General features: G+C 54.4%; 1 protein-coding gene across 3 annotated transcripts; it reads right to left on the bottom strand.

Moving 5' to 3' along the window:
* Positions 1-194: 194 nt before the first annotated feature.
* Positions 195-23,413, bottom strand: SARDH (sarcosine dehydrogenase). Of its 3 annotated transcripts, none has more exons than XM_085076874.1 (22): positions 23,192-23,382; positions 23,012-23,121; positions 21,960-22,284; positions 21,206-21,384; positions 20,564-20,743; positions 20,101-20,224; positions 19,808-19,908; positions 18,642-18,746; positions 18,068-18,197; positions 15,994-16,080; positions 15,778-15,868; positions 13,921-14,062; positions 12,266-12,349; positions 10,944-11,057; positions 10,283-10,421; positions 9,646-9,759; positions 8,053-8,200; positions 7,513-7,606; positions 3,265-3,427; positions 2,867-3,035; positions 2,376-2,511; positions 195-1,552 (listed from the first exon to the last, which is right to left on the bottom strand). In XM_085076874.1, exons 3-22 carry the CDS (start codon positions 22,273-22,275, stop codon positions 1,427-1,429), a joined length of 2,742 nt encoding a protein of 913 aa, XP_084933000.1. In that variant the 5' UTR covers positions 22,276-22,284; positions 23,012-23,121; positions 23,192-23,382; the 3' UTR covers positions 195-1,426. The 3 variants fall into 3 exon arrangements, with proteins under 3 accessions (XP_084933000.1, XP_084933001.1, XP_084933002.1); XM_085076875.1 differs by having other exon boundaries at positions 23,012-23,118; XM_085076876.1 differs by lacking the exon at positions 2,867-3,035 and having other exon boundaries at positions 23,192-23,413.
* Positions 23,414-23,768: the final 355 nt, after the last annotated feature.

Raw genomic sequence — 23,768 nt, 5'->3', positions numbered from 1 at the left:
CAAAATTGCCTCCCCATCCACCTTGAGTATAAGGAAAACCTCAGAGCAGAGCACTGCACTTCAGAAAGGTTTTTTAACCCAAAACCTGATCTTCCAGGCACAGAGTGGATCCAGAATTCTCCTTCTGTCAGAACAGGACCACAGCCACCCCCTCCCCTGCCCTCCTCCTGTCACCTCCCATTCGAGAGAAGAACTCATCTCAATCTTGTTTTTTAATGTTTTCAGTAGAACCAAAGCATTTCAGAGTTCACGCTCTTGCCCGTGGCGCCTGTGGCACGAGGCTAAGGAATTGAAGTCAGCTCTAAAGAGGGTAGGAGCCAAGCAAACCTAGTCAAGGGAAATAAAGGGAAGAGCAGGGAGTGAGATTATTTCTTCAGGCGGGTGAAAGCTTCATCAGAGAGCCCAGCGAGGGGAGCAGAGCTGGGGATGGGGCTGGGGACAGGCTGGGGGTCACTGCTCCCTCCCTTTGGCAGCAGTGGGGTGACAGGGTGTGTGCGTGAGAGGGAAAACTTCCCTGCTGCCTCCCAGGCTGGCTCGGAGCTGCCAGAGGCTGCAGGGGTTGAGCTCATCCCCTTCTCCATCAGGAGCTAAAAGGAGGCACCTCGAAGGTGACCTTTGGGAAAATGCCACCAGGGAGCTGCCAGCGGGTGGGGACAAGGGCAGCTGTGGGGTCAGTGTCCCCAGTGGTCACCTTACCCCACAGCCTGGGCCAGGAGCAGCACAGAAAAATTTTGGCTGCTCCACAAGGCTAGGTTGGACAGGGCATGGAGTAACCTGGGATAGGGGAAGGTGTCCCTGCCTGTGAAACCCATGGAATGAGATGGGATTTAAGGTCCTTTCCAACCCAAACCAGTCTGGGATTCCATGGTTTTGTGGCACAGAAACACAATCAGCACTGACAGAGAACCCACAGAGCCTGGACAGTGACCTCCCTGCTCCTTTCCCCCACAGAGTCCCCAGGGCACAGCCAGGACGAGGTGACACCCACGGGAGTGAGGACAGACGCAGCAAGGGACCACAGGGACAGCAGGCTTGGAGGCTCCAGCTGCATTAAGAGCAGAGTTAGTTTAAAAAAAATATTCATTTCCAGGCAGTGTGAATCTCCATTTGGGGGGAAAGAGTTTCCAGCAAAGTCACCAATTGAAACCACCTCGTCTGCAGTGAGCCCAAACAGTTTGCAGGGCAATTAACCCATGGAAAACAATTATTGCTGCAGTGGCACCGCTTCACTTGGAGAACAGAGCAGCAGAGTCTTTGGACTTTTTGGAATCTCTTCCTCTTCTCCCCTCTAATTCCACCCAAATTTACTTGACGAGTTCCAGGCTGTTGCTCACCCCTTGCAGGTGACCCTGGAGGCAGCTGGGGCATCCAGAGGCTGGGAATTCAGCCGGCAGCTCCTCTTCCTCTCAGCATCAGCAGCAGGCGCTCAGTAAAAACCCTTCACGCGTTTGTTGTCGGGGTCAAACGGGGACTTGGTGTGAGCTTGGGCCGGGAAGGTCACTCCCATCCTCTCCAGCTGGTAGCTGCCACTCTTCACAAAATCCAGGGAAACCTGTGAGGATGTGGAAAAACCCCTGTAGGGTGCCAGCAGCCCAGCTCCATCCCTGGGCAAGCTCCCACCCACCCCACAGATCTTCTCTCTGCACAAAACCGAGTTCTGTCATCCCAAGAGGATGTGCAGAAAGGAGGGAAAGAACTGTTTAAAAAAAGAAAAGTCAGATTTGAAATTTTTATGGTTTTTTCCCATTGTGGAGGTATATGGAGGGGAAGGGAAAAGGGAAAAGAGAAGGGAGGGGAAAGGCAGAAGGGGAAAAGTGAAAAGGCAAAAGGGAGAGGAAAAGGAAAATGGAAAGGCAAAAGAGGAAGAGGAAGAAGAGGAACATTCATCATAGGGAGAAAATGGGGTTCCCAGGAGTAACTGTCCCACAAACCCACTTGCCCTGGGACTCCTGCACGGATGGAAAGCCAAGGCAAGCAAGAGCAGGGATCACAGCACACCCACAGAGTGGCCCAACCTCCATCCCCACATGGCTTCCCTGCCCTCTGCCCTCAGCATGCTGCTTAATGAGGGCAGCTGACTGATTATCCAGACTCTCCCAGGGTTAATTAAGACCCTGCTCTGCTCCTATTGGCCACTGCCCTTTACAACATGAGTTAATTCACTCCTGCAATTAAATATTTGGTTGCAATTAACACCCGAGGCAGCATGTGAGCCACAGAGAGCCATGCTGGGTCCTCACACAGTGACAGTGAGTGACACCAGCTTTGCTACTGAGCTGTGACATCCCTCACCCTGCACGGGGAGCTGCTGTCCCCCTCCCACCCCAGGTGACACTGCAGGGCAGGAGGCACAGCCACCGCAGGGCTGCACTCACCGGGCCACCTGCAGGGTCACGGATGTAGCCGTAGGCGATGGTTTTGTCGATGGCAAACCCGAAATCTGCCCGACGGATGTGGCCAACCACCTTGCCATCCCTCCAGACTGCCTCCAGGCCGAACATGGGCACCTTCCTGCAAGGCAAGGGCACGCTGCCATGGCCACAAGGGTTTGGGGGGTCTTGGCTCTGCCCCAGCCCACCCCACAGGTTCATTCACCCCAAGTCCCTCCAGCCCAATTTGCAAAACCTCCTGCTGCTCTGGGTAAAACAAGACCAACCCTGTCACATTGCTTCCAGCTCCCGTTAAATACCCAACAGGGAATTTGCGGTGGGATTTAAATTAGAGACGGAATTAGAGCACGGAAAGCAGCTGAGCTGGCTGGCAGCCCAGCCCCACGTGTGCCCAGGTGTGGCACCTGTGTGTGGCACAGGGCTGGGTGGGCTCGGGGGTGGTCCTGCACTGGAGCAGAGCCAGCAGCGGCACTCACTCCTCCGTGGTGAAGCACACGAGGCGGCGGAAGATGCCCTTGGCTTTCTGAGCCTCCACAGCCTCCCGGCCCAGGAAGGGGATGTTGGCCTTGAGCTTGCAGGTGAAGGCCAAGCCTGCCTCCAGCGGGGTGTCATCGGGGCGCAGGTCGGCGTGCCAGTGCCTGTACCCTGCAGGGAGGAGCAGGGGTCACCCGGGGGTCCCTGGCACAGCACCAGGGCACCACAGCATCCCCCCTTCCCCGCTGACCCTCATCCACTTGGATAAAACACCCTAGAGAGGAGCCCATTTTGGGGCGGCTTCATTTCTGCCACACCTCCAGTCACGCTGAACCTGGGAAAAAGCCCTTTTCCCTGCTCCCCCCGCTGGAGGAAAAGCTGCTGGCAGGAGAACAAGGACCTTTCTCGATGCTGAGGCTGTCGATGGCTCTGTAGCCAGCGTTGGTGATGCCGTGCCGAGCTCCTGCCTGCATCACTGCCTGGTAAACCTTCACACAGTCAGCCCTGGGCACGTGCAGCTCCCAGCCCATCTCGCCCACGAACGACAGCCTCATGGCACGGACCTGCAAAGGCAAGGGGTCAGACATCCCTGTGGTGGAGCTGGGCTCTGCAGGGTGGCACAGAAAAGCCAGCTTGTCTGGGAACCTTGGGGGAACCTCGTGGTGGAAAGGAATTCTGTGCTCTCCCTAGTGCAGAAAGCCAGGGTCAGATGGAATTTGTCAACTCTGGGCAACGCAAGCTTGGTGCATCAAACCCATCATTGCCAACGGGCAGAGGTGGCTGCTGCCAGCATCCTCTGGCTGCTGATTCCAGGGCTGGGGTTAGGTGTGATGCTCCAGCTCCAGCCGAGCTTTTGTCTCCCTCTGCTGATCCACGGAGACAGGAAGTCCCCAGCAGGACTGCCCTGCTTTGGGGGCACTTCATGTTCCCTTTCTGGATGTTGCTCCCACAGCAGAGGCACCCAAAGGCTCCTGGGCAGGGGCTTGGCCTGCTGTCCTGACCCACACCCAGCTGTCCCCAGGGGAATTCTCAGGTCCTGGTGCCATGACCCACATCCCACTGTCCCCAGGGACACACTCAGGTTTCCCCATGGAGGTTGTGTCCCAAAGCTGTGCTGCCAGCTTAGCTCCACACCAAATCAAGAAGCTCCAAGGAGGAAGGAGCAGATGGGCACAAGGGACTCAGTTCTTCTCCAGGGAAGGCTCGTTCCTGGGGATACAGCCTGCCTGCACTCCCAGGGAACAGCCTGTGATCCCCCAGCTTCTCACCCAGACAGCCCTGCCTGCATCCTCCTGTTGTCCCTGGGAAACCTTCTCCATTCCCAAAGCTTTCCAGGCCGGCTGGGACCACCCCAGCTCAGGCACCTTCCCTGCAGACAGCCCTTGAGTCTGAGCTGCCTTTCCCTCTGATTCATCCCATTGTATTTCTCCACTTCCTCCCCCACAAAACCCCTCTGGTTCATCCCTTTGGATACACATCGACTGCAAACGCAGAGCTCGCTCTGGGAGAGAGATGAACTCCAGAGTTTGGTTCTGCATTGGGCTTTGCCTTCTCAACAAAGCAGTTTCCAGCTCAGAAGACACTTCCAGGCTGGTTCTGGTGGCTTTGGGACCTGCCTGGCCACGCTGGCTCTGAGTTTGACTGGGGCAGAAGCTGCATTTTGCTGTTTGCTGATCCCTTCCCCCAAGCAGAGCTGGTGCCAGCTGTGTCTCTAATCCTGAGGACAAATGCAAACAGACACCAGCAGCTGCTGCCCAGAGCAGGCAGCAGTGCCCAAGGGGTGCCTGGGCTCCGTGCTGCCAGCATGGCCAGGGGGCACGGCTGGCAACCCAAATCCATTCCTGCTTCCCCCAGCACAAAAAGTATGTCCTCAAGCAGAGTTTAGGGCAGCTTGTAAGAGCTCTTAACCTTTGCAATGGGAGTGGGGAGGAGGAAGGAACATGTAGGATGGGGAATTTATCTTGAGGCTCCTCCTGAGGAGGATCCAGCCCTGTCCTGGTCCCCAGCACAGCCCCACAGTGAGGCACAAAGGCTGCAATTGCTGCTTGAGGAGCACGAGGGGCTCAGAGCAGCTTTTTCCTCTACACAAAGGTGTCATCTAATTAGGGAACAGCCAGAGATGAGGCTGCTGCGAGCCAACTTCCATCTTCATTGCAGCAGGAGATGCTCCGGGGATTGACAGGCAACTTCCCGGCTCATTAACCCTGTCTGTGGCTGCAGCTAAAGTGCTATTTACTATCAAGAGCAAGTTACTCCTGGGAGAAACTTCCTCTCCAAGCAGCAGAGCTCCAGGGGGATGAGCAGCCCAGCAGGAGCAGAGGCAGAGCAGTGCCCCCCAGAAAACAGGTATTCTAGGGAAACTGGGGTGCCAGGCAGGGGTTGGGTTGCTCCCATGTGAACCTCAGGCAGGATTCACATCCCATTTCATGGTAGGAAATGCTGAGGGCTGGGCTCAGCAGCTCTTTCTGCTGGATTCCCACAGGAACAGGTCTTCCAGCTGGAGCTATGAAATAGCATCAGTTCCTGGGTTTTTGTGCAGCAATTCAAAAGCATTCTGTGTATTGTGGAAAATGAAAACCTGAACTTTCCCCTGTCTCCAGCAGTGAGATTCAAAGGGGGACCTTTCACTGCTGTTCCATTCAATGAGAGACTCTATATATAAACTCACAAACCAATCTATAATTTCCAGAGTCATTAACTCTGCTGGAACTCCCCTTTGACTCCAGCTGATTTTGTTCAACTACTGAGTTAATGCAGGAAAACCTCAGTGATAACTTTTTTAAGATGCTGGGTTCAGTTTAATCCCCCTGGAAGGCGATAATATCAGCGAAGAGAAACCCTCCCACTCTAATTCTGGTGTGGGATGGACTCCCTGGTGGTCATTGTCCAGTGGGGACAATGCAGACCTCCTGAATGGAGTTCCCTCCCAGCCCACACCCCTCAAGCAGGAAGGCTTTTCTCCATCCATCAGGGAGTTTACACTCAAAAGAATCCACAAAATTCCTGCCAGCTCTGTCTCCCTTGAAGGCCCAGATCATTTTTTTACAAGCTTGACGTGAAATGCAAATAAACTCATCACACCCGTGGAGACAGGAACATTTCTACACCTTTTCCAGGGGATAAGCAGATTATTACAAGATGATATCAGTTTGCCACAGGCTGACAAGGGAGGATTAACGGAGACTAAAATTCAACATTTTGGACAACCTGCACCAGTGGATTGGCTTTGAAGTCCTCCAGGCTGTGGTTTCCCTCCAAGGGACATTGGACTTGCTGTGGGTTGAGCAGTTGGTCACCCAAAACCCATGGAGATGGTTTGGAGGTGAATCTGACTTGGGCACAACCTGTGCCTTAGTTAAACCACCTTAAAGCCTGGCCAGGCTCTTGCTCACAAATCAAGAGGCTCTAATTTGATTTAGCAGCAATCCCTTCAGCAGGCAGCTGCAGTCGAATTAAAGCCATTTTAATTCTGAATGAAAAGTGGCCGCACGTGGCTTAACCCAATTTCCTTAACATCCAGCCTGCTGCAGCTCCTGGCTCTCCTGCTGCCTTTTAGGAGATTTACTGCTTCACCTTCACCTCCTCCTTCCCCAGCCAGGCACCAGGCTGAGAGCAGAGTGAGTTCTTGGCTTGGTCACTCTCCCAGCTGGCTCAGCCAGGGGGACAGGGATGCTCTGGGATCACAGCCTGCCCAGGTTTGCCATGGGAAGGATGAGGTTCAAACTCCACCCTCTCTTCCAGGGTGTTTTTGCAATGAAAGGAATATTTCGTACAGGATAAACACGAGAAACCCAGGCAGAGTTTCTCAGGGAAGCCTTGCAAAAGCTTTTCCCTTATACCCACACTTGTCAGCAGCAGGTTTTCCCAGGATGTTTCTCCTCTGAGAAAACAACACCTCATGGTCACCACCTCTTCTATTTAGGGTGTTTCAGGCAGGCTCAATCAGCAGCTTCAGGGCATGTTTGAGCCCTGAATCCTGGGAGAAGCAGGATGATCTGTGCTCATACAGGAAGCTTAGGGCTGTCAGATTTCTCCTGTGATCAAACACAGCAGCTCCCAGGCTGCCCAGTCCTCATTGCCAGTACCTGACAAGATTTGCATTAAATTGTCCCCATTTTTTTATGAGGAGGAGGAAATGGAAAGTGTCTGCAGCGCCAGGTAGATCTCATCACCAGTGCTCACCCTAATCCATGGAAGTGTCTCTGCAAAGCCATGAGTCACCCTGTCCCTTCCCCATGCTCAGCCCAGGCTGTGACACCTCTGGGATGGCTGGGATGGCACCTGGCAGGCAGGCAGGGAGGGAAACATCCTATTCCCACTCTGGGTTTTGGCTTTTTCCAACAAAAAACAACAATAATGTGGAGGCAGACACATCCCTAACAGAGGGAGACTGGCACGGGTTGCCCAGAGAAGCTGTGGCTGCCCCTGGATCCCTAGAAGTGTCCAAGGCCAGGTTGGACAGGGCTTGGAACAACCTGGGGCAGTGCAAGGTGTCCCTGCCCATGGCAGGGGGTTGGAATGAGATGATTTTTCAGATCCCTTCCAGCCCAAACCAGCCTGGGATTCCATGCTTGGCTGTGCAGGCTGATGAGTGCTCACCCCTGAGCCCAGAGCTCCCTGGGGAGCTCGAGGAATGGTTCCTTCCTACCTTGCATCCTGCAGCTGTGGTGATTTTGTGTGTGGAGAAGGGGAAGGCCTCGTTGCTGAGGTCAGTGTCGAGCACTTCTTGGAGGACAACACGGCTGTGGGGAAACAGCAAAGTGGGCACAGTGAGAGAACTCAGTGTCCAGCCTGCCCTGAGGGTTATCCCTGAAACCTTCTCCCTCATCTTGCTGGCAAGACAAACTTCTCACTCCAAAGAGGAGCTGAGGTGGGTGATGTGCAGTGCTGTGGCAGCCTAAAAGAAATTTCAGTTCCCCCAAAAATGGAGTTATTCCAGCCAGATCAGCACTCATTGTCATGGGGCTCACACTAACACGGGGACTTGCAGCTGAGGCAACCTCTCTCCATCTCTGCATCCTTCCCTTCATCCCTGCATCCTTCCATCCTTCCCTTCATCCCTGCATCCCTGCATCCCTGCATCCCTGCATCCTTCCTTCCATCCCTACATCCTTCCCTCCATCCCTCCATCCATCCCTGAACCCATCCCTGCATCCCTGCATCCCTTGGCAGGAGCCACCCCGCTCACCTCAGAGGGCCCTGGATGCTCATCATGCCCAGCTCCTCTGAGCAGTCGAGGAGTTTGCACTGGAATTTCATGTCCTGCAGCACGGTGGTGATGTGGGACCAGTTGTGCTGAGCCACAGCCCCGCCGATAGCCAGGTAGTAGCCATCCCCTGGAAAACACCCCCGGGCAGCCTTTCAGAGTGCTGGGCTGGGCTGGTTTTGCTCTCCAGAGCCTGAAGAGCAGCCCTGAGCCTCTCCAGCTTGCACAGCCCTGGGTGGGGACTACCAAAAACTCAGGGGTTAAATAATGGGATGAGGAAAGGCTTTGGGGCTCTGCTTTATGTGGGGCTCAGCACTGTGAAAACCAAATTAACAATGAAAGTGTGTGTGAACATCTGAGGAAAACACTCCTTGAGACCAACAGCAAAAACATCTGTGTTTTTGCCCCAGCATAGAACAAACCCTCAAGTGTGGAGGGAGCTGTGAGCTCCAGCTGGGAGCAGGGAGTGCTGCACACACCAGCCCATAACCAGTGTGGGGATTGTACTGCACACGAGGTAGAATTTCATCTCATCAGTAATCCTAGGTGGAAAAATCCCCAGGGATGGCGTTTGAGAGCTGATTAATATGTAATCAATCTTCCCTCTGTCTTTCCTGCCGCTACGAAATTGCTCTCTGATATTCTGTCATAATGATAATAAGTGCAGCCACCTACTGTAATTGGAAAAATAGACTTTGCTGTGATTAAACTCCTCCAGTGCCCGACGGAGCCTGCAGCTCTGCCATCCACTTCCCACCCTGCTTCCTCTGCCCGTGTCCCAGAAAGAAGGGAAGAAGGATTGTCCCAGAAAGAAGGGAAGGATTGTCCCTCAAGGAAGAGAAGGCTTGTCCCACAAGGAAGAGAAGAAGGCTTGTCCCACAAGGAAGAGAAGGATTGTCCCACAAGGAAGGGAAGAAGGATTGTCCCACAAGGAAGAGAAGGATTGTCCCACAAGGAAGGGAAGGATTGTCCCACAAGGAAGAGAAGGATTGTCCCACAAGGAAGAGAAGGATTGTCCCACAAGGAAGAGAAGAAGTCCCTGGCACCCCACTCTTCTGGGACAAACAGGGTGAGACTGTCCCCACAGCACAGCTGAAGGTGACACAGCACGGGGACAATCTCTGTGGCAGCAGCCACCCAAGGGACACCCTGTGCTCGGCCAGAGCTCAGCATCCTCCTCCTCCGCAGCTGCCTAATGCCATTTCTGCCCCCAGGGCTGCTCTGCTCCCTTTCAATTCTCCTCAATCGCGGCTGATAAGGACTCGGACAGAGGTCAGAGCTGCCAGCCGGGGCTGGACAAACCCAATAACAGCGCTGAGCAGTGCAGGGCCCTGGGGACAGGGGACATAATCAGGTTACAGGCACCGAAGGACAGAGGTGGAAAAAGCCAGGTGGCTGCCATTAGGAAAATGCAATCACCCCTGTGCCTGCAGCCCCTCCAGTGACGGAGGAGGTGCTGGAACAAACCTCCCCGGGCTGGAAAGGTCTTGGTGTGCATTGAAACAGCTGAAAAGGCAGTGGGAGAAGCTGGGGATTCAATAGGAGGGTGCAGCATCCCCGGGCTCAGGGCTTTACCTTCAAAAGCTGGGGCCAGAGGGGAGCTGGGAGCCCCAGAGCTGATCCTGCTGACCGTCAGGTCGCTCTCCACGCCACCCCGCTGGTTCAGCATGCAGGTGTATACGGTGGAGCCTGCGAGGGACAAGGACACCGCTGACCATCAGCCAGCCAGAGGGAGGTGGGCAGCAGGGAAATGTGTCACCATGGCTATTTCATCCCCCTGGCTTTGTCCTGACCGGCTCTGGGTGTCCCAGCAGCAGCAGGAGGAAAGCAATGACGATGTTTTCTCCTTTCCTGTGTGAGGAGCTGAACTCTGCATCCTTGGAAATGCCATAAGCTGCTTCCCAGCCTCGGAAAAGGGGACAACAGAGCACAGCTGGTGGGGGCTGTGCTTGATTTACTGCAGCACCCATCGCACCTCCAGATGTGAGCCACAGCTGGAGCCAGAGGGAGCCCGACCTCCCTCATCCCTGAGCTCAGAGCCCTGAGTAAATGAGGCAGAATCCAGGCTCTGGTGGGGACAGGGAAAGCAGCCTCTCCTACACTCTTCCCAGACCCTCTGGAAATGCAGCAGTTGAAGGAAAAGCCAGTCTGGGTTCCCCTGAGGTGTTTTGGAGCATGATTTCCCCAGCAAAACCAGGAGCTGATCCTGTACCTGGAGCTTTGCTCACATCAGCACTGAACAGCCAGTTGGCTGCTTTCGTAGCTTCAGGTCCAACCAGGTAGAATTTCCCAAAATAAGACATGTCAAAGAGAGCCAGAGCGTTCCTGCATGTTAAACATTCATTCTTGATCTGCAATTTAAGCAAACACAGCGCTGAGGCTGAGCCGTGCTCTCAGCCCACAAAGGGAAACACAAATTAAACCATTTCTGTAACGGGGAATGATACCAGGACACTTGCCTGGTGCCTTTAAAGGCTGCACAGCTTCAAAACACTCCTGAAAGAATCAGGTATTCACTGGAGCAAGCCTGACAGGCCATCCTGACTGCTTGATCCCATTCCTTACCTCGCTGACTCAGTGACAGCTGTCATTAATAACAGCTGAATTTGATCAAATTGAATTTTTTTTCCCCAAGTTGGCCCTAGTACTTTAGGACAGCAGCAACATAATCCCCATGGCCTCTCCACTGAGGTTTCTGAGCACAGGCCACACATTTCCCTTAACATTTCTGGGGCATTTCTCCCCAGTTTCAGAGCTTCCCCTCCCTGTGAGCATCACCAATGCCACCTGAAGCAGCGATGGTGTGCTGCCTCCAAGTCCCCCATTCCCTGAGGGTTTTGGGCAGGGCAGGGAGGGCTGCCAGCCCCACTCACGATGTCGTGGTGAGGAGGGAAGTCGAAGGTGTACTCATCCCCCAGCAGGCGGTTGTAGGTGTAATCCGTGTGGCGCTGCCGGCCGTACGCTCCATAGTAATCGTAATCCAGGACCTGGGCAGGGGTGGGAACAGAGGGACAGGGAGAGGATGATGTGAGGCTGAAGCCAAGGGACTCTTTGTTGTGTTCACCCCACCCCAGGAGAGCTGGCTGTGGTGGTGGGGCCTCACCACTGCATCCCTGTTCTCCACAGTGATGGGTCATAGCCACAGCATCCCTGCCCTCGGTGATGGATTCCCATCCCAACATCCCTGCCCTCGGTGATGGATTCCCATCCCAGCATCCCTGTCCATGGGGATGGATCCTCACCTCAACATCCCTGTCCGTGGTGATGGATCCCAAATATAGCATCCCTGCCCTTAGTGATGGTTCCCACCACAGAATCCCTCCCCATGGAGATGGATCCCCACCCCAACATCCCTGACCATGGGGATGGATCCTTACCTCAACATCCCTGCCCTCAGTGAGGGGTTCTACCACAGCATCCCTGCCCATGGGGATGGATCCTCACCACAGAATCCCTTCTCTCAATGATGGATCCTCACCCCAACATCCTTGACCATGGGGGTGAGTCCTGACCACAGAAACCCTGCCCTCAGTAATGGATCCCATCATCCCTGCCCTCAGTGAGGGGTTCTACCATAGCATCCCTGTCCATGGGGGTGAGTCCTGACCCATAGAATCCCTGCTCTCAGTGATGGATCCTCACCCTAATATCCTTATCCACAGAGATGGATCCTCACCTCCACATCCCTGACCTTAGTGATGGATCCCCACCACAGAATCACTTCTCTCAATGATGGATCCTTGCCACAGAATCTCTCCCCACAGAGATGGATCCCCACCCCAACATCCCTCTCCAGGGTGATGGATCCCCACCCCAAAACCTCTCCCCATGTTGATGGATCCCCATCCCAACATCCCTGTCCATGGTCCCCACCCCAACATCCCTGTTCAGGGTGATGGATCCCCACCTCAAAATCTCTCCCCATGTTGACAGATCCCCACCCCAATATCCCTGACCATGGGGATGGATCCCAACCTCAACATCCCTGACCATGGGGATGAGTCCTGACCACAGAATCCCTTCCCTCAATGATGGATCCCCACCCCAAAATCTCACCCCATGGTGATAGATCCTCACCCCAGCATCCCTCCCCATGGGGATGAATCCCCACCCCAACATCCCAGCCCTCAGTGATGGGTGCTACCCCAGCTGGCCCCTCCAGGCTGAACACCCCCCAAAACCATGCCCTGCTCACCGGGGCTGCTCCCCCAGGGCTGAACCAGCCAGGTCTCTCCCAGCCGTGCCGCTCCTGGAAAACACAGCCCTGTCGCAGCAGCTCCTACAAGAGAGAAATGGGAATAAATAGTTTTTTTAAAAGCCTTTTCACAGCTTTTTGAGCAGCACCCAGGCTGCCCTCCTTGGGTGCAGATGTGAGCTCGAGACCTGACTTGTGACCCCTTGGCTTTGGCTATCAACAGCCAAAATCAGCCCTGCAGTTTGTCTTTTAAAACAGTGTCAAACCTAAAAATTGCCTGATTTTTGTCCCCCTCAGGAGGGATATTTTCCTCAAGGGGCAGAGATCCACAGCCCAACTGTGCACTCCACCAAAACCTGCACTATAGAGCCCAAATTAGTGACCCAGAGATGCTACATGCAGACAGCAAGGTTCCCTACAATGTTTACAGAGTAATTATATAACAGCATTTAATATTTATACGGCAACCTTCTCATTCCTCCTCTGTGCTCTCAGGAAAATCTCTCCACGCGCAATTAATTAGGGATCCATTAAGACATTTTTGTTTGGAGCCTCAGCTCGGGAAAGAATAGATTTTGTCGAACATCTCCGAAATCGTTCCGTGCCTATTTATAAAACACAGCACACGTTCTGGAGCTGCATGGATAAATACCAGGCTGTCAGTCAAGTGGGCATCGCTTATTAGACGTGCTATTAAAAAATAAATTGCATCCTCAGTGACAGAAAACAACTGAGCTGTCAACCAAACACCGGGGGCAGGCGGGCAGGGGTGTCTGTTTTGCTGCTTGAGCCTCTGCCCTCCAGTTGGAAGAGGAATGGTGTGATGTCAATCAAAAAGAGGCAGGAAAGGGCTTGGGAAATGTGGCTTTGCCAGGGCTGGGGCAGTGGGATGAGGTTGCTGAGTGTCTCGGGGGTGCTGAGGGGTTTGGGGGGCTCTGAGCTGCTGCAGAATGCTGGGAATTGGGTTTTTCTCTCAAGTGCTGCATCTTGAGAGCATCCACCTATGGAGATTGGTGTGAGGAAGTGGCTGGGAAAGGCAGGAGCAGGAGGAAGCTCTGGGAGAAAAACCACTTAGTGCTGGCAAAAGCACCTGCACAGAGGCACATCCCTCTGCCCACAGACCTCCTTGTGTCCCAGCCTCACTCCACACTGAGACATGTTGTTTTGGGGAGCCAAAATTTTGGTTTTGGGGAGAAGCTGCTGCTAAACTGTGAGCAGGACACGCTGAGCAGGAGCAGGAGATTAATGTGAGCATCCAGACTCCTCAGCCCTGTCGGCTGCCCCTGGGATAAACTCATCCTCAGAGCTCTTCTCTCCCCTTTTCCCTTGCCCAGTGATGACCACCAGGCTCCTAATCCATATCTGCTGAGTTAAATGTCATGGGAATGCTCAGCATCTCTACCATTAAACCACCCATGGCTCCAGTGACCTCCCAGTGTACTGCCAGTGAGTTTGGGATCCAGCAGGGATGGATGGATAGATGAAGGATGGTTGGATGGATGGATGGATTGGATGGATGGATGGATGGATGGATGGATGGATGGATTGGATGGATGGAGGGATGGATGGCAGCTCAGCTGTTTTGGGGAGCAGCACAGCTGTGGCCACTCCTTTCTGAGCTCCTTTTTTCTGCAAGGGTCAACCCAGGCCCTCACCTCGTGCAGGGGATCCTTCCTCACATTCCGTCCTGCCAGGGGCTCATCATGGGGGAAAACCACGGAATAGTTCTTGGCGTAGGACTCGTGGCTGCGCTCCCGGATCCAGCGGTTGTTGTCGGTGAGGGAGTGGTGGAACCTCCTGGAAGGCAGGGAGATGCCAACATCTGGATGAGCCCCACAGCTCATGGCCAGATCCAGATGTGGATGCACATCTGGTGTAAAATTGCTGTTCCTGCTCTCCTTTCATGGGAGGAGAGCAGAGGAACCACGCAGGGCTCGGTGCTGACCATGGGAGCTGCAGTCCCCACCGAGCTCCCACACCAGAGGAGCTGGGAGCAGAAGACAGCCCTGCTGGGGAGGGGAAATAGGGGAAAAAAGGGAATTTGAGGTTAATTCTGCCCCTCTTCAACATGGGAGCAGCATGGCACACCCCAGGTTTAAACACAGCCCTGATGAGGGAATGAGCCCTGGACATTCCTTACGTTTTCCACCCAATTCTCCCCAGGCTGAAATATAAATAAAACCCAAATAATTTTAAATTCATTTGATGTATTTTCATCTTTCAAACAGAAAAGCTCCTTGAAGGAATGTGCCAGCTCAGCCCACAGTCAGGTTGTTATTCCCAAAGACCTGGAACTCACGGAGAGCAGCCCTGGGCACAAGTGGCTCCTTTCCCAGGGCATGAAAAGCAAGACAAAAATGTCACTTCTAGGGACTTTTAAAATTATTTTTTCAGCTTCTCTCCTCACCTCCTGTGTGCAGAGGAGAGGCAGAGCGTGGGGCTGAGCCCTGCAAGGAATACAAGTGATGCTCCCCAAGAGCTGTGAGAGCAGCTGCCTCTTCTGCTGGCAGGGGACAGGCAGAAGGTGACACATGGCATGTCACCAGCACCCCTGGTTGCCCCATCAGCCTCAGCCCCTTCACCAACGAGCTGAATTTCTGACAGCAGCAAGCGGGCAACAGCTGCCAGATGAAATATTTACAAGCAAATGTTGTGAGAGGATAAATATTGAAATGTGCGGGAAAGGGAGTTCTTCAAAGAGGAGCTTGGTAATTGTCACCAAAAGGAAGGAATGGGACTGACAGCTTGATGACAGGGCAGATGGGACATGGGAGATGTTTGGATAATTCAGATGAAAGGGGTGGAAAGCCCCCAGCTGCTCAAAATGGGGCTGGGGTCCCTTGGGGCTGTGCTGGTGCCAACCCAGTGCTCAGCCTGGGATTTCTCCATCTCTCCATCCCCATTCCCAGCCCAGCTGCTGGAGAAGAGGCATCTCCCCCTGATCTCTGCAGGTCCCAAGCCAACAGGGCATTTGCCAGCTTTGCCACTAAAGCAACGTGAGCTTTTCAAAGCTTTGTCCCCGACAAGGTGGTTGCTGTCACTACAGCCCTGTAAGAAAGCCCAAACCCAATCAAAGATAATCAAGCAAGTCAAAAGCAATTACTGAGCCAACATCTGCACAGTCACAACTCCCGGCCCGGGTGGTGCTGCAGAGGGGGGCCAGGCTAATCTTTGTGCTGCTGAAATCATCCCCCCGATTATTAACTTAGAGGATTAAGCACGGCACTAATTGAACAACAAAACCCAAACCTAATTACCCCGTCCTTCCCCATCACCCAATCTCCTTGTGCCTGGTGGAAGCTGTTTGTGTGGGACGAGGCAAATGAGATAAAACCCCACGTGTAAATTCATTAAAGCCACTGCGTGTAATTGATTCCAGCTCCTTGGAGGGACACTGGCTGTGACACAGACGCTGCCTGGACACCATTCCCAGCATCCAGACCTGCCTGGAAAGCATCCCCAAGGGATGAGGGATGCCAGCAGGGGGACCTGGGGCACGCAGGGTGACTTGCCTGATGTCGTAGCCATACATGTCCTTCTCTGGCCGGCCGTGGATGATCCAGTGAGCCAATTCCCTCCCGCAGCCGCCGCCCAGCATCATCCCTGGGGGAGAGGGGAGGATCCAGGTGAGGCCAGGAGGCCAAGAATAGCTCCGAAATGCCAGGATCCGCCCGGGATGTGATGCCAGCAGGGGGAGATCCCTCCAGGTGATTGTCACCAATTCTTACCAGCGCTGTTGAAGCCACAGCCGAGGAAGAACCCTCGGACTTCTGGAGCTTCTCCCATGAGTGGTTTGTGGTCAGCTGTGAATGACTCTGTGGGACAGAGAGGGGATGTGCCGGTGAGGCCAGGACAGGGAGGTCACACACTTTGGGGACACGTCACACAATTTACAGACAGGTTTCCTGCAGCTTCCTGTGCTGAGCTCATCCTGCTCCCACAGAGCTCAGTGGGGCCAAAACTGGACCAACACCAAGCACTTCCCAGCACAGCTTTTGGGAGTTAGACTGAAAATTTGGGGAGCAAAATGAATTCCCTGAGAGAAGGTGCATGGGGCAAGGTTAGAGCTCTTCCTTCCTTCCCAATCGCCCAGCCAAGGGTGCTGCACTGATCTGTTTGTTGCTGTTTCAACCTCTGATCCATATTTCCTTCATCATCAGTTCCTGCTGGGAAATTTCATGACTTTAAGGCACTTGGTTCAGCTGAGGGACTGCTGGAGATGTCTCCCAAGGCTCCTGTGCTAATAATGTCTCCAGTGCTATTCCATGGGGCCATCAGCTATGGAAATCCCTCTGCAAATCCTCACTAGGGAGGACAGCAAAGCCCCTGAGAGAAGTGTGAAATCCTTCACCCTCTTTCATGGTGGTACATCCATCCATCCATCCATCCATGTGAAAGGAGAGAGGGAAAACCGAGCTCAGTGTGTTCTTTCCCCACTCAGCAATGCCCAGTTTGTTTCCCCTGATCTCTGGAGGAGGCAGGAGCAGAGCCAGGATGTTTCCACTGTCACCAGAGCAGCTCCTGACGTGCCAACATCCCTGCACTGATATTCCAGGCTGCGAACTCTGGGAGTTCATGGAGCAACTGCCAAAGCACCTCCCATGCCAGCCTGGCTGACTTTGCCCTGGGATGGGTGCTGAGGGCTCAGGGACCTTGGCACAGTGACCACAGCAGAGGGGACAATTGCCATTTCCTCCAGCCTGGCGTGACTCAGCTGTCACAGGCTGCTGCTTTCGATCAAGGAGAAAAGGAGGAGCGCTGAGCCTTGGGAAATGACATTATTGCACTACAAAGAGTAGACATTCATCTACCAGCAGCCAGCTCTGCTCAGCTCACGCTGCAGTGTAATCAAACCACTGGACCCAGGGCCAAGGTCTCCACCTTGTACAAGTCATGTTTGATCTGCTGCAGGGCAGGAGATGTGCCCTACTTTCCCCTCACACAACCCAAAGGGTTTCCCTTTGAGTGCCTCAGCAAAAAGGGCTTTTATCACTGTTGATTTTTTAGCATATAGTGGGTTTTAAGGCCAAACTAAGTGTGTCAGGCTCAGGCTCAGTGTCTGGCAGCACCTCCAGCTGCCACTGCAGGGATAACTTAAACTCCTCACCAGACAGCCTGGGATGTAAATCGGTGTAAATCTCAGATCACTGGACCAGGAGCAAGTCGTAAAAATAATTATACAAGATAACACTTGGTAAAATAACAGCCACTGCTGAAAAAATCTGCCCCTTAATTTTCCAGTCCAGCAGCCACAACATCAGCTGGAAATCCATTCAGCCCCAGACTGGACCAAGGCAATCAGCTCCCCAGGGAAGTGGTTTTAAACTAAAAGCAGGTCATTTAAGATGATAAGAAATCCATAAGATTATAAAAATTATAAGATAGAAGTTGTTTACAACAAGGTTGGTGATGCACTGGCACAGGTTGCTGTGGATGGCACATCCTTGGAAGTGTCCCAGGCCAGGCTGGACAGGGCTTGGAGCCACGTGGGATAGTGGAAGGTGTCCCTGACTGTGGCAGGGAGTTGGAACAAGATAATCTTTGAGGATCCCTTCCAATCCAAACCCTTCTGTGAGTCTCTGAATGTGTGATTCTATTCTTCCACCCAGGCTAGACCTGGAATGCCACCCCTTGGAAGATGCCACCACTGCAGCCACACCAGCAGCACTTTCCCTGAAAAAGGAAAACTTTCAGAGAGTTTTCCTCCTCTCCAGGTTCAAAAGCTTCCCTTTGCCTCCAGCAAGACCCTTGGAGAGCCCCAGCCACCCTGGTGCCACCCTGGTGCCACCACAGCCATGTTACCTGGCCCACAGACAGTGGATTTAATGCCTGTTTTCTCCAGAACTGGCACTCTGTTGACAGCACCTTCGATGTGTTGCATGAAAACATCCCAGTCCAGGTCAAAGAGGCCAAAAGCAAATTTGTCAGATACCTAAAGTTTGGAAACAAGAATCAGGACACAGAATAGAGGAGGGCTGGTGGTGTGAGACCTTCTCATCCCTGGCGGTCTTGGAGAAGATAAATCGAGGCTGCATTGAATCTCTGGGTTTTTGGGTTTTCATGAACAACCCAGACAAGCCAGAAGTCTGGGGCAGAGCCTGAATTTAGGATAGAGGGATAGATCTCCTGTTGCCTCTGCACTGCATTTCTGTGCCCCAGACGGCCTCAAAGGGAAGATGCTCTCCCTGCTTTCCCCACCAGCCACCAGAGGTTGGTCCCTGCAGAATCCAGGGCTGAGTGCTCGTGTCTGTGCCCATTCCTCTGAGGTGACTTCCCTGGAAACCTACCTCATTCCCCCAGAAAACCTTCCCCCCTTCCTGAAAACATTCCCCCTTCCCTTCCTCGTTCCCCCAGAAAACCTCCCGGCACGGCTCACCTCCTCCCAGAAGATGGGGTTTGACTCATATCCACCCACGGAAAGGGCATCGCCTTGGAGACGCAGATAGACCGAGGCGTCGTGATCACGAACGTTGGGCATGTTCTGAAATTCGGGGAGGGGCAGTGCAGGGGTCACAGGAGGCCGTGGGGACACCCCTGGAGCACCCAGTGAGGCTGAGCAGGATGAGATGGAGAAGCAGGACCAAGGATGGGACAAGCAGTGGCTCTGTGGGTGTTCCCTCCTCACCAAAATTTAGGCACCCATGAGGAAGGCACCCAGCTCATGGCCAAAGCATGGCCAAAGCAGCTTTCCCAGCCCCATGAGCAGCACCCAGGGGTGCCCTGGGGACTGGGAGCAGCCCCTGTGGTTGATCCTAGCTCAGGAATCATCACTCCTCTGCCAGCCGCCTCCGCAGGAGGATGCGGCAGCTCGGCGCGCAGGCAGCGGCGCACGAAGAATGAGGGATTTGTTCTCCTGAATAATGGATGGGGAAACATTTAGATAACACGGAAGGATGGGTGTAGGGCCTAGTGCAAGCCGTGTTGACAAGTGGGATTAAGTGGATTGAGCAGGAGGCACCGAGCTGCAGCCTCTTCTCTGATGGCTTTCGCGCTTCACAGTGGAGTTACTGGGACAGAAATGTAATTGTGGAGCATTTTCTACACCTCGTGCTGAAAGGTCAGACACAGAATGTGTCAGCAGGATGGAAACTAATTAATGTGTCACCCTCAAAGTGCTGGGGCCTGGGAGGATGGAGGCTCCTTCAACTCCTGAGCAATTCTCCACAGCCAGATGGCAGGAGCAGATTTATTGGGACATTTATTGGGACATATATTGGGCTTGGAGAGTTACACCTCTGCCTGGCAGGACTGGGGCTGGCTCCAAAAATGTTTGGGATCTTTATGAATGCTGCTATCAGACACCAAACACAGAGATCCTGAGGGGAAAAAATTATCCTGCTGGTTGTAACCTCGTTAAATATTAAATCTGATTCTGTTCAGGGTTCTCTGAGGGTGTGCACTTCCCCAAGAGCAGAGCCAGACCTGTCAGGAATTGGGGATCCCACAGGTCTGGGGGTCCCTGGAAGGGGCAGAGGTCCTTGTTGCCTCTCCAGCCCTGTCCCCCCGAGCAGAGGAGCCAAGCTGAGGCCATGCAGGACTGACCTGGATGCCCTCGATGCGCTCGGTCACCACGTAGGCATGGTGCATCGCCACCAGCGGCACATGGACTCCTGCCATCCTGCCCAGGGCTCGTGCCCACACTCCTGGGGAGACAACAACCCCGTGCTGAGCCCCTCTGCATCCCCCAGACAGCTGCAGGAACTGGGGTGACATCCACACAGGGGACAAGGACTGCTGCAGACTTTCCTCCTCTTAGGAGCAAAGCCACCTCTCAGCCCCTGTCCCACACCTTCCCCTGTCCCACACCTGCCCCTGTCCCACACCTGCCCCCATACCTGCACAGTTCACCACGCAGGGGGTCTGGATGGTCCCGTGGGCTGTCTCCACTGCATGCACCCTCTTCACCCCGAAATCATCCATCCTCACCTGGATGCCAGTGACCGGGCAGTTCTCGATGATCTGGTGGCAGAGTCACAGCAGGGTCACAGGAACAGGGGGACAACCTGCCTCACCAGACATCCAGCCCCCAAATATGGGGAAAGTGAACCTAAGCAGCGTTCTGGTAATGGTCATATTCCTCAGGTGCCTTGTCTTGCTCCTAGAGGTCTTTTCTCCACCCTGTATTTTCCCTGGATCTCATGGCTCCTGCCAGCTTTGTGACCCAACCAAGAGGACAACACCCTTCTTGGGAAAAGACTCAACTCTGCAGGAGCAGCTCTGCCCCAGTGGGAAAGGAGATGGGGAAGGCAGAGGATGAAAACAACAGGCATTAATGAATAACGACTAATTAAGAATTACCGTGGCTCCTCTGGCAGTTGCTGCTCTGGCAAGGGTGGAGCAGGTGCCAGCTGGATCCATGGTGCCATCCTTGGGGACATACAGGGTGCCATACAGGTCATCAATGTTCATCAGAGGGTACAGGTCCTTGGTCTGTGACGGGGTCAGGACGTGGGACTCCACACCATACACCTTCCCCAGCTGTTGAGGGACAGGAAAACCAGGAGATCAGATAGGCAACAAAATCTTTGTTCATCCATTGCTGATGAAGGAGGAGGAGAATCCCAGGACAGGTTTATCACCCATGTGAGGTAAACCCTAAATCCAGGATGGGGTGATGCTCAGATTTCAGGGAATACGGCCCTGTGTTCACATGCAAGCTGCCTGTGCTGCTGGAAAAATGATGCTACACAATGGGGAAAATGATTCTACCACTATTTGAATGGTCAAAAATCCACGGCTGGATTTAACTTTGCCGACTTTGGAGCAGTTTGCCGGATTTTGGCTGCCTTCTGCAAGCCAGGAGGCTGCCCTGGAAGGGCCACTCGCTGCTCCCTGGATGGGAAGGCAGCGAGGGATGGGACATTGTGACACCTGGGCGCTCCACATCCCTGCGACCTCCACCTCCTCTCCCAAAAAAACACCCCGGGAGCCCCTCCGTACCGACATGAGCCGCTTGTACTCATCCAGGCGCTGCTTGTTGGAGGCGATGAAGAGCCCCCCGTTCTCCACCCAGCCCGTGTGCAGCCCCGTCTCGGCCGGCAGGTCCCTGCTGACCACATCCCGAGTGTGCGCCAGCAGCTCCACCTCCACATCGCTGGGGCGCAGCTGCCACAGGAGACCTGCGGGACACACCGCAGACAGGGATAGGAGCTCTGTCACCTCTCTGTCACCCCTCTGTCACCTCTCTGTCGCCCCTCTGTCGCTCGCAGAGGGATGCGGTGGGCATCCCCTGGTCCGACGGGTGTCCTGTGTCACCCTGCGGGGCTTGTGCTCCATCTCGTGGATACGTGGGAAAGCTACAAACCATCGGTTTGTGTTCTCCTCGAGCGTTAAATGAATGGGGAAAAGGGGGTTATGGAGCGGATGGACCCCAAAAGTGATGAAAATAAAGCTTATAGAGCTCTGCTTTCCTGGTGAAGAAAAGTGGCTTAAAGAGTGGGGAACAATTGTGGAAATAAAGCGTTTCCTTTCCCTGTGGCCACATAATCTTTTAAAAAAAGGAAATTCGGGGGATGTTTAAAAAAAGATTAGGCAAAAGGAAAACCAGGAATTGTCAATATTTGACACCAAACCAAAACCCTCCATCACACCCAGACGCCGCCTTGTGCAATGGGACAAGGACAGTGGCACATCCCACACCGCCAGCATCCCCGTGTCCCCCTCGGGGGTCACCCACCCCGAGCCCCCCACTCACCCGCCGTGTGCCAGGTGGTGCCCGAGGTCAGGCGGTCCCTCTCCAGCAGCACCACGCCGCTGACCCCCAGCTTGGCCAGGTGGTAGGTGGTCTGGCAGCCCAAACTGCCCCCGCCGACCACCACCACCTGCGCCGAGGCGGGCGGGGGTCGGGTGGGCTCTGCGCTGCCGGGACCTTCCTCCTGCAGTGTCCTCTGGTACGGGACGCTCTTCTTGGCCGTGGGGCCCGAGGCGCTGCTGAAGGGCTGGGGGCTTCTCCAGGGGGCTGGCAGGCGGCGGGGGGCAGCTGCCCGCCAGGCACGGCTCATGTAGGACATCTCCTCCACCTGCAAATCCCAAAATCTGCATCCCTGGGCACCCCAGGGGCACCCTGGCTGCACCCAGCCCGGCTGTTCACATCACCAGCCATCTCTGGGTGCTGTGCAGAGGTTGAGAGAGCCCTGGGATGTGTCCTGAGTGGCTGCTGGGATCCTTTTCCAGCAGGATTCCAACTGGGATCCCAGTTGCACATCTGTGCAGCTCCCAAACACCCTCCAGAGTGTCCCCCTTAAAAAAGGAAGGGGTTTGGGAATTCCCAGGCCATGGCAACCCCACACTCGCTCACACCTCCAGAAATCACCTTTTTTTTTCCCCCACTGGAATTGAGGAGCTGTTTGGCCCCAGTGAAGGTGCCAGGTTTGCTCCCTGTCAGGGTGGTTCAGTGGTTGCTGGGGGAGAAATGGGGACAGATCCTGCCTGTGGACACTGTAACCCCCATGTGGCTGAGGACACAACTCGGGATTTGCTCCCTGCACAGGATTTTGGGTGCACATGAGGGGTGCAGTGAGGCCAGCACAACCCCCTCCCACACGAGCCACAGGTCATGAGCAGAATCTGCCCCAGAGATCCCCCCAGAGACCCCCTGCTTGCTGCCACGCTGTCAGCAGAGCCCCTGGTGTCCCCCCATTGTCCCCACACTGTCCCTCCACGCTCCAAACTCCCACAGGGAAACCCTGTGACACGACAGGAATTCCCTGGACAGCCCAGCGCTCATTCCCACCAGGATCCACTCACCAGCAAGGCTCACTCCGGGCTGCCTTTCCCTGCCGGGATGTCGTGGGGCCCCTGCCTTCCTCCGATGCTCTCCTCCTCCTCCTCCTCCTCTTCCGTCCCCTTGGCCCCTGCTGCAAAAAATATTAACCAGCCCGGGGAGGGAGCAGAGCCAGCCTGAGAGGACAGCAAAGAGGGATTTACCTCCCTTCTCCCCCTTCTCGTGGCTCTGCTGCTTCCCAAACGAGACAAAAAATCCGGCAGAGCGGAGAAATTCAAAACAGGCAGGAAAATGCTGCTTTTTCTCCCCGGCTCGGTGCCCAGCAGAGAACAAACAGCCCAGCTGGGGCCAGGGGGACTCGCAGCCTGCCGGGCTGGCTGGAGCTGTCAGCTGGATGCCAGAGAGCAAACACGGCGAGGAAAGGCACCATCTGACCCTCCTGCTGCAGTTCCCAGCTGAAGAATGGAGTTAAAATTAATTCACACCTCTCCTAAGCCAGGGAGCTCAAAGTGAAGGTGGTAAAACCAAAAAAATTTAATTTGGGGTTGGGTGGAAAAAAAAGGGTTTGATTTAGATCTCCAGACCTGGAGGTTTGTTGTTCCTTCTGCTCAGGACTCAGCCCTGAATTAGGGCCTGTTTGGGCAGGAGATACAAGTTCTGCTCAAGGGCCTCATGCTGGTATCTCCGAGAGGCAGAAGTTGGGGTGGAGTCGGGTTTGGCTGCTGGTTGGGAGGGGTTGAGGTCCCAGCAGCATCACAATCCCCCAGGCAGCATTCCCCC

Source organism: Lichenostomus cassidix, chromosome 17 (assembly GCF_008360975.1).
Source record: "Lichenostomus cassidix isolate B80296 chromosome 17, HeHo_3.0, whole genome shotgun sequence".
NCBI classification, from domain to species: Eukaryota; Metazoa; Chordata; class Aves; order Passeriformes; family Meliphagidae; genus Lichenostomus; species Lichenostomus cassidix.
Note: the sequence above shows the minus strand (reverse complement) of the source record. Positions and strands in the feature narration are given on the sequence as shown.

What these genes read in the sequence shown, in the direction of transcription:
- SARDH (XM_085076874.1), bottom strand. Translation starts at nt 22,275, where the DNA reads ATGTCCTACATGAGCCGTGCCTGGCGGGCAGCTGCCCCCCGCCGCCTG. An exon ending in CACCACCTGGCACACGGCGG is followed by an intron (nt 21,385 to 21,959) that starts GTGAGTGGGGGG and finishes TGTGTCCCGCAG; the next exon opens with GTCTCCTGTGGCAGCTGCGC. An exon ending in TCTGGCCCCAGCTTTTGAAG is followed by an intron (nt 8,201 to 9,645) that starts GTAAAGCCCTGA and finishes GGTGTTTTCCAG; the next exon opens with GGGATGGCTACTACCTGGCT.